Genomic DNA, 10,351 nt, shown 5'->3' with positions numbered 1-10,351 from the left:
GTATGTATATTTTATTTTTTATAATGAATTGAATGAATTAAGGTTTTAATTAAAAATTAATTGTCATACCAACTACTTAAGTGAATATTTAAATATTAATTATATTATATATATATATATATAAAAATTGTTGTTGTTTTTTTTTTGTTTTTTTAAGGGAAAAATATTTTCAAGTGCTGTTCAAAAGTTTCGGGTCAGTGAGAAGAGTCTCTTCTCTTCTTCAGTTTATTTGATCAAAAATACAGAGAAAATTGTGAAATATTATCCTAATGTATATCATCTGTTTTCTATGTGAATATACAATAAAGTGTAATTTATTCCTGTGATTTTCAGCATCATTACTCCAGTCTTCAGAGTCACATGATCCTTCAGAAATCACTCTAATATGAGGATCTGATGATCAACACACAGTTATGATTATTATTATCAGTGTTGAAAACCGTTCCGATTGTTGTGAAACCCATGATGATTTTTTTTAAGGATTCTTTGATGAGTAAAAAGTTGAAAATAACAGCTTTTATATGAAATAAGAATCTTTGCAACATTATAAATGCCACTTTTGATCAATTAAATGCATTGTCTGGATAAAAGACTCAATCTCACTGACCCCCACAGATTTCTGAATGAACCTGAAGCGTTACCAGTTGTTGCAGTCGTCATGAGGCACTCGCTCCCCCGGACTGTACAGCGCCCCCTTGTGGTAGCACGGGCAGCGCTGCAGAGACACACACGTGTTGTTGAACAGATAGAAGCCGGGAGAACAGTAACATCCATCATGACACTCAGTGGCACACTCCACTTCGGCCGTGGCGTCCATACACACACGCGGACACGCGCCGCCCTGAGACACACACTGATCCTTCGACAGGAACGTCATGCCCTCCGGACACACACCTGCAGGGGACACACACACATCACACCTTCAGAAAGAGGTGAGAGGTTATCCCTCATCATTCCCTTGCACGATTTTATTATTTTTTTGTCCAGAAAGCTTATTTTATTTCATTTTGATAATATTTTTTCTATTTTTAATGCAATTTTTTGGAGATTTTTTGATATCTATTTAAGTCAAGTCAAGTCAAGTCACATTTATTTATATAGCGCTTTTCACAATACAGATTGTATCAAAGCAGCTTCACAGTGATAACATGAAAGTAGTACAACACAGATCAATAATATTGCTAAACACTAAATAACCCTTTAAATTTTTTAAATTAAATTTTAAATTTAAATTTACCTTTAAATTACTAAATTTGATCAATAAATAATAAATAAATATATATATAAAACTCCTCAAATCCATTAAATTTGTTTTGTGTATTATTGGCTATAGTGTCTTGGACCCCTCTGATGAACACTCAATTAAAAAAACAACTCTTTCAAAATGATCCAAAGGAAATATGAGGGATATATACACAAACACACACACCTATCTTCATGTGAAGGATGCAAAAACATTTAAAATCCGAATGTTAGTTTAATATCATTGAGATACTATTATAGTTTTTAGCATTTGAGGAAAAAAAAAAGCATTTGTGAATATAATTTCGTGTGCCAGTGGCTCATGCAGAAGGACATTTATCTCATATTTTTGCTGCTGTTCTTTGTATTATTAAATGAAAATGCATGAGCGTATGATTCCTCACCGGAGCAGGGCTGTACGTTGCAGTCTCGGGTCTGTATGTGCGGTCCGGGACAGCGAAGGCCTTGGTGCAGCGGAGCCGGAGAACTGCAGACACGCTCTCGAGTCTGAACTCCTGAATCACACTCAGAAGAACAGCTCGACCAACTCCACCACGACGACCAGCCACCGGCAACTGCAGACAGAGAGTCTTTATTTACATATTTTATTTCATTTATTGTTTGATTAAAAGAAAAAATATTTGTACAATAAATAAATGTGAGAATACTGGGAAATCATGACATCACATCGCTCCTCTCAGCATGTTATTATCAAGAGCTGAGTTTCTGTTTGCAATTTAGAGCAAAAGAGTGTGATTATTTTCTCTGTGAGTGTGTGTGGTGTGAGTGTGTGGTGTGTGTGTGGTGTGTGGTGTGAGTGTGAGTGTGTACCGGGGCAGTGCAGTGTGTTGCACGGCTCGTGTTCTTCCGCTTCTCCCCCACAGGTGGCGCTAGTGTCGGTGTGATTACAGCTCCTGAAGCGACGTCTCAGTCCCACCGCGTCCACGTGATGGAAACACGTCTTGCTGCACTCGGACCACAGCGTCCACTCGCTCCACACTCGCTCAGGGCCTGGAGGATCACAGGGTAAGACGTAACGCAAAAATCAACTGAGGCGGGAAACACTGTCGAATCACGAGCCAATTTTGCGTATTACTTATGTTAACTCACTTTGCTGGGAAGTTCGTGTGAAACAAATCTGCACAGATTTAGCGCAAACACTCGTGATTCATCATGATATTAAAGGGATAGTTGACTTTGAAATTAATTTTTGATATGTTTTATCTTCCCTCAAGGGCATCCGAGATGTAGGTGTCTTTGTTTCCACAGTATTTTCAATTTTGTCATTTTTCAGTCAAACCGTTGTTGTCTATCAGTCATACACTGGAGGCTAAGGGGGTCCACCAAAGAGCAGCACAGAGAAGTCCAAATTAAACATGATTTAATGACTCGTACATGTAAGTACACACTGATGGCCTAAGACACGAAACGAGCGGTTTGTGTGAGAAAACCAACAGTATTTATATCGTTTTTACCTCTTGTAATCACAGCCATGACAAAATGATCTGACGGCACGGGCGCTTCGGTCTGGAAGTGATCGACGTCACTCTTTTGTTTATACAGAGATTTTGGAAGTTTTAGCTTTCACTAAACATATTTAGATATACGGGAAACCGCAATGGAAGACGATTTCGGTATATCTAAATATGTTTGGTAAAAGGTAAAACTTCCGAAATCTCCGTGTAAATATTGAGTGACGTCACACGCAAGCGATCACTTCCGGCGTAACATTGAACTGATTCAGTTCGGTTCAGTTCAACTGATTCAGATCACTGTGATTACACGAGGTAAAACGATATAAATACTGTTGGTTTTCTCACACAAACCGCTCGTTTCATGTCTTAGGCCATCAATGTGTACTTACATTTAACTTACGACATTGTACTTACGAAAATGAGATGTTCCATCTCAAGGGGGTTATCCTCCAATAAAATGATGATAATAATAATGTACGAGTCATTAAATCATGTTTAATTTGGACTTCTCTTTGGTGGACCCCCTTAGCCTCCAGTGTATGACTGATAGACAACAACGGTTTGACTGAAAAATGACAAAATTGAAAATACTGTGGAAACAAAGACACCTACATCTCGGATGCCCTTGAGGGAAGATAAAACATATCAAAAATTAATTTCAAAGTCAACTATCCCTTTAAATACAGCGTATTGTAGAATCTGCTTATATCTTCTTCTGCATTCCCGCGGTGTGTGTGTGTGTGTGGAACGGCAATGCATGACCTCTGTTCTACACTGAGACTGGAGTGAGATCTCACCGTCTGAGCAGGGAGTGAAACATCGACGGGCTTCGGTGGAGTCGCCGTCACACGGATCGACCCTCGACGCTCCCATCGGACTCAGAGGAGATCTGACCAAACATGGAAATACATCAACATCAACATACAGTCATATTCAGATCTGACCAAACATGGAAACATCATCTTATTCAGCGTTATTCTTTGGGATTCACTTTTGGGTCGTTGACTTGACACCGGTTTTGTGTTTCTGAACCTATTTACTTATTTAAAACATTAAAATATAATTCATACAAAGAATTACTAGAATAACCCCTTCTAATTTCTGAAGATTTTAATTATTTTTGGTCTTCAAAAATGTATTGTTGGTGTAACAGTCCTGAGAAAACAAGAGGGAAAATCCTGTCAACAAACTATTTTATTATTTATTTATTTTATTTTGGTAAAATCATTTACTGTAAACATGCTTTCCGAGTTATAAAAAAAAAATAACATTTTATTTTTTGTTAGAAATAAATGTAAAGAGCTTGAATAGGGCAAAACAGTGCCACATTTTCTTTCCTCTGTTATAAATAATTGAATTATTTGCTTTTTTTTAAAGCCGAAATGCATAATATGCTTAAGTAATCAACATGACTTTACTGTGAAATTTTGAAGGGGATTTTAACATATTTGTTATTATTATTTTTATTTTATTTAGTATTTATTTATGTATTCTTTTTTTAAAGAAAAGATGTATGGTAAATAGTCTAAGAATGTATACTTATACTAGTGTTTTGTGTTATTTTTAGTTTTTTATTGTAATGTAATAAAAACATATTTTCTTGCTTGTTTTTGATTAAAAAAAAAATTAAATCCCACAGAATGTAACTTTAATAGATGTTTGATTAATAAGTCAGTCCACCTGTAACGGTGCTGGATTCCCGTCCCACAGCTGCTGTCACATGACGTCCACGAAGACCAGGCCGACCAATCACAGCGAGCGATACAGCTAGACTCATCACATGTGACACGCCCATCTTTACACACGCTGCAGGATTGGATAAAACAACATGACATGCATTTACAGTATTACATGCTGCCGTATGTGACCCTGGACCACAAGACCGGTTTGTTTAGGATAGGACAATACTGTCCTAGGGTGCAAAAAAATCGAATATTGACAAAATGGCCTTTAAAGTTGTGCATTTATGTTCACGATTTTGCTGCATCCACTCACAAAAAAATATTTATATATATATATATATATATATATATATATATTATGGTAGGAAATTTACTAAATATCTTCATAGAACATGATCTTTACTTAATATCCTAAAGAGTTTCGGCATTAAAGAAAAATCGTTAATTTTGACCCATACAGTGTTACACCCGTGCGACTCGTGACTGGTTTTGTGATTCAGGGTCTCATATAATCAGAAGAAATTTTAAAAAGCATGTGTGTCTCCTGACCATGTGCTGCAGACGCTGGTTCTGACTTCCTGTCCCGGCTGGATGAGCGAACCTTCCCACAAACACTCACACTCACTGACGTCGACACAGCGTCCATCTTGTAGGAAGAGCCCAGCAGGACAATAACATCCTAACCAACCACACACACACACTCAATACATGCATCATTTCTCTTTTAATCTATGGAATAATTATTATTAAAACACTACATTAATAATTGGTAACACTTTTATTTTAAGGTGTCATTGTTACAGTGTAATTATATATTGAAGTACTGAGTAATATTAATTAACCTCATGTCCTTACTATAGGGTTAGGGTTCAGATGAATGTGCACAGCTCTATAATGACGTGACTGTACCTGTAGTGCAGTTTAATGTGCAGTTCCTGTCGGAGTGCAGGTCAGAGCAGGTCACATGACACGCATCCATGATCCCAGACAAACAGTCCGACTCTTTAACCAGGACCATTCCTCCTGTGCAACCTGAGGTTCAACACAGGTGATCAACACACACATCATCTAAATCACAGGATAAGGACAATGGCATAATGCTCAAATATAACTTTAAATCACAAAACCAGTCACGAGTCGCACGGGTGTATCTGTGGAAATAGCCCACAACACTCTGTATGGGTCACAATGAACGATTTTTCTTTAATGCCGAAAATCATACGGATATAAAGTCAAGATCATGTTCCATGAAGATATTTAGTAAATTTCCTACCGTAAATATATAAAAGTGAACATAAATGCACAACTTTACAGGAGATTTTCTCAATGTTTTGCTATTTTTGCGCCCTCAGATTCCAGATTAACAACAGTATCTCAGTCCTGTACTAACACACCACACATCTATGGAAATCTTCCTTATTCAGCTTCAGATCATGTATAAATCTCAGTAAAGTGACTGGTTTTGTGGTCCAGGGTCACATATAAAAATCCTGCATGGCTGCTGCTGTGTCGTGTGTGAAGTCTGACCGCTCTGTGTGTCCGTGGCTGTCCCGCAGGAGTGTGTGTTACACGCGTGTGTTTGTCTGCTCATCCCGTCACAGTCTCTGCCGCCGTTCTTGGGCGGAGGGTTCGAGCAGGACCTGTTCCTCACCATCAGTCCTCCGCCACACGACACGCCACAGTCGGACCAGGGCGTCCAGTCCGACCACTGACCGTCCACTGGGACACAGAGAGACAGGGCTGCACAATACATCCACATATCGCAAATGTACATCCACATTTCGCGATATATATATTATTGCTGGTGTGTGTGTACCTGGACAGGTCTGAAACCAGTATGTGATATATTATATGTTATATACTGTCAGAAAAAAAGGTTCAAAAGCTGTCACTGGGGCGGTACCTTTTTAAAAAGGTACACTTTTGTACCTAAAGGGTGCATATTGTTACCATAATTGAACAAATATGTACCACGAAGGTACCAATATGCACCCTTTAGGTACAAAAGTGTACCTTTTTGAAAAAATACCGCCCCAGTGACAGCTTTTGCACCTTTTTTTCTGAGATTGGTGGTGTGTGTGTGTACCTGGACAGGCCCGTATGAAACAGGGCCGGCTGTCGAACTGAGCTCCACCACAGGATCCGCCGGGTCGAGCGTCTCTCACGATGTTCCTCTGCCGGAAGAGTGAACCCAGTCCACACGATACACTACACCGACTCCAGGACGTCCAGGGAGACAGAACACAGTCGACTGGAGAACACACACACACACCTCAATCCCACATTACCCCTGACCTGAATCTGACCTGAGATGTGTGTGTGGACTCACAGCAGTCGTTCTCATCCGAGCCGTCGGCACAGTCGCGGTGGAGGTCGCATCTCTGATCTGAACTCACACACTCGCCGCTCCAGCAGCGGAACTGCTTGGAGGAGCAGCGGTCGGGCTCCAGGGGGCGCTGTGTGACCGGGCCTGAGGTCAAAGGGGTCAAATCCAGACTCATAGATCACAAGCTCAGGCAATCAATCAGGCATTTTATGTTAGGAGAGTCAACGCGTGCAAATCTGAGACTAAAAGCAAATGACTTACAAATGAAAAATGCTCTAGGAATATTCAACTTGTGATGAAACAGACATCAATGACAAAATAAATCAAATGAAATAATGACTAACAATGAAAAAAATAACAATGGAAAAAATAAAGTAAAAAATAAAAATAAATAAATAACAATGAAAAATTAAAAAAATAAAATAAAATAAAAAAACAATGAAAAATAAAATAAAATAAAATAAAAAAAACTGTCATATTGTTTTTAAATAAAAAAATAATAATCTAAAAATACAAAAATGTTACAGACAAAAAGTCTGTAGTCATAATTAATACACTGTTTATATATATATATATTATAAAACTATATAACAATGGAGGACTGGCAATAAGTGTTTTTTTAATTATTTTTTGTTGTTGATATAATAGTATTCATTTACTAATTTTTGTTATGTGTTCAGTCATATTTTAGGATTTATATGTAATGATGATGTCATTACATATAAATCCTAAAATAAAATGAAATGTAAATAGCAAATATAAATCAATTAAATATTTCAATTGAGCTTCAATAAATATTTTTTAACTTTTGTTTTAGAAATTGTAGTACTTTTAAATTTATTTTATTTCAATTTATTGCCAAGGCAGCGTTTCTAATTTCCAACTGAGTTTTTCCCCCATATATTTTATTTGATTTCAGCTTAAATTCAATTTCTGTTAATTAATAGTTAATTAATATAAATATTGGTATGCTTTATTTTTACCACAGCGATGTTCGTCTGAGCCGTCGGGACAGTCCTCGTGTCCGTCACACACCAGCACAGCCTCAACACAACCAAACGTCCTGCAGGAGAACTGTCCTTCCACGCACAGGACTCTGGGTAAACCATCATCATAGGCTGTGGACGTTTCCCAGAACCCTTGAGAAACGGGGAAAAAGCATTTACTTTTGCACTTCTACAGCACCTGACGTGTGTAAAGAGAATGATGTGGACGTCGAAGATCTCAAAAATTAAGCTTATAGACTGCAGTGTGAGACTCGGAAGCGCTCACCTGTCCTCGGTGTGCTGACACCAGGTGGCGCTGTTGTCAGGTGTGTGTGAGGAGCCACTCCCGGGCTCCCGTCCTGTGGACTCCTGGTGTGAAGTCCTGGAGGTCCAGATGTGTAGTTATAGTGACCGGGACGTCCCGTCGGTCCCGTGTGGTTCTGTAATCCCGGTCCACCAGGTGGCGCTGTGCTCACTTCACTACTGGCTGTGACCAACTCATCTGACAGAAAGACAATATATATGTTGATATGATATACATTATATAATTCTTAAAGTAATGAATATTTTAAAAAATAAATATTTTGGAATGTGAAAACATATTACTTAAATGTACTAATTTTAATACATGCATTCATTTATAAATTCTATTGTATGTATATATCATAGTATTATTAATTATATATATATATATATATATATATATATATATATATATATATATATTTAAAGTAAAAATATTGTTAAATATTATTTATGACAAGTACATTTCTCATTACTGTAGTGTGGGTGTATTCATTTTAATAAATGCATTCATTTATAAATTATATTGCATGCATAGATCAAAGTGTTATTAACGTTGGCTATTTACTCAATTAAAAATATATTTTAAATAATTATATTATTTAACAAATATATTAAAATATATTAATAATAACAATATAAAATTAATTAATTAAATGAGTAAAAATTATATTGTCACATATATATATACGTGTGTGTGTGTGTGTGTGTGTGTGTGTGTGTGTAAAAATAAATTGTGTGTAAAAAAAAAACTATAATATGACATCATAGTTTGGAATTTAAATGTGTTTAATTGTCGTGAAAATAAGAAAAGAAACTATGTACTATAATAAACCTTTACATTTTGTTAGGTAAGTTTCATATCCATAAGTGTAAATTCCAGAATTCTTCACCATCATTTAAGTTGTTTTTGATTGAGGTGGATTTTTATTTTAAGTCTCTTAATTTAATTACAATCAAGAAATGCATATCAGTAATGAACATTCATTCAGAAATTTTTAATGATTAATATGTCACTACAGTTATTTTTGTCATGGGATACACAATCTGTCACAAGTTTATTTTTATTTATTGGTAACTGGATTGTTTTTCGTCTGTTTGTTGTTGTTTTTTTTTGTTGTTTTGTTTTTTCAACCTTTCATGTATTGTATCATTGCTATTATAATGAATGTGAACTGGAAAGACTGAAATGTTGTTATTATGTTGTGTTGTTGTCTTACTGTTTGTATTGTTAAGATTTAATAAATAAATAAATAAATAAATAATAACTGTCATGAAAATAATGTCACAATGTAAAAAAAAGCAATTTCTATCTAAAAAAATTAAAAAGTATCCAAAAAAATCCATTTTCTTTTCCCCTGTTTATACTGTGGTGTGAAACACGACCTGGTCTCGTGACCCCCCGTGACCCGCTGTACCTCCTCTGCAGCCCAGCACCTCCACACGCAGGTAGAACGTGGGACGAAACTCTACAGGAATGATCCGGAGGAAGCGAGCTCTGATCAGCCTGTCCAACCAGCGAGTGACCGGCGTCCGGCCGACCATCCTCACCTCGAATATCTGACACACACACACACACAGAGACATCACTGTTAACATCATCCTCACCTTGAATATCTGACACACTTTTCCACAATATTCTAATTTTGACTTTGGGGTTTTCATAAGCTGTACGTCATAATCATCAAAATTGTAACAAATAAATTCTTGAAATATCTCACTTTGCATGTAATGATTTTATATAATATATTACAGTAGTTTCACCTTTTAAGTTGAATTACTGAAATAAATGAACTTTTGCAGGATGTTCTGATGCTTCGTGTTTCGGTCGTGATTACCTTGGGAGGAGAGTCTCTGTCTCCGGTCTCAGTGACGTTGAGGAAGTGGGTGTGTGTGAGAGCGAAAGCGAGCCTGTATTTGGTGAGGTAACCCCACATGCGCTCGCTGCCCTGCGTCACCACACCGGAGATCCACGTGGGCTCCAGGAAATCCACCTGGAAATACGGATGAGGATCTCCAGGAAGAGGACTCCACCCCGGCTCCATCACCAGCCTGAGGGACACGTGAGGAGACAGGGACCATCATGGATAGTGTTGTGTGGGACTCATTACAAGTAATCAGATTACTTTAAGTAACTAGTAAAGTAATGCATTACTTTTAAAGGGTTTGTTGGTTATGATTTGACTTTTCTAACTTTAGTTAGTGTGTAATGTTGCTGTTTGAGCATAAACAACATCTGCAAAGTTACGACGCTCAAAGTTCAAAGCAAAGGGAGATACTTGCGTTTAAGGAAATAGTTTTTTAAGTACTTTTCTGAAAAAGTAACTAAGTAACGAA

The 10,351-nt window shown here is 37.1% G+C and overlaps 1 protein-coding gene across 2 annotated transcripts in view; it reads right to left on the bottom strand.

Moving 5' to 3' along the window:
* Positions 1–10,351, bottom strand: part of sspo (SCO-spondin) — a 112,300-nt gene that overhangs the window by 52,744 nt on the left and 49,205 nt on the right. For both annotated transcript variants that reach the window (XM_089125501.1, XM_089125502.1), the window contains 14 exons: positions 9,853–10,066; positions 9,433–9,574; positions 7,998–8,213; positions 7,709–7,864; positions 6,729–6,869; positions 6,486–6,650; positions 5,927–6,118; positions 5,309–5,431; positions 4,949–5,078; positions 4,398–4,523; positions 3,515–3,606; positions 2,074–2,253; positions 1,647–1,817; positions 642–894 (listed from right to left, as the gene is read on the bottom strand). In XM_089125501.1, the coding sequence (XP_088981627.1) occupies positions 642–894; positions 1,647–1,817; positions 2,074–2,253; positions 3,515–3,606; positions 4,398–4,523; positions 4,949–5,078; positions 5,309–5,431; positions 5,927–6,118; positions 6,486–6,650; positions 6,729–6,869; positions 7,709–7,864; positions 7,998–8,213; positions 9,433–9,574; positions 9,853–10,066 (2,301 nt within the window). The remainder of the gene's footprint in view (positions 1–641; positions 895–1,646; positions 1,818–2,073; positions 2,254–3,514; positions 3,607–4,397; positions 4,524–4,948; positions 5,079–5,308; positions 5,432–5,926; positions 6,119–6,485; positions 6,651–6,728; positions 6,870–7,708; positions 7,865–7,997; positions 8,214–9,432; positions 9,575–9,852; positions 10,067–10,351) is intronic.

This window comes from Pimephales promelas, chromosome 22 (genome assembly GCF_988280905.1).
Source record: "Pimephales promelas chromosome 22, fPimPro1.hap1.1, whole genome shotgun sequence".
Classification (NCBI taxonomy): Eukaryota; Metazoa; Chordata; class Actinopteri; order Cypriniformes; family Leuciscidae; genus Pimephales; species Pimephales promelas.
This window is presented reverse-complemented; position numbering and strand designations above follow the sequence as displayed.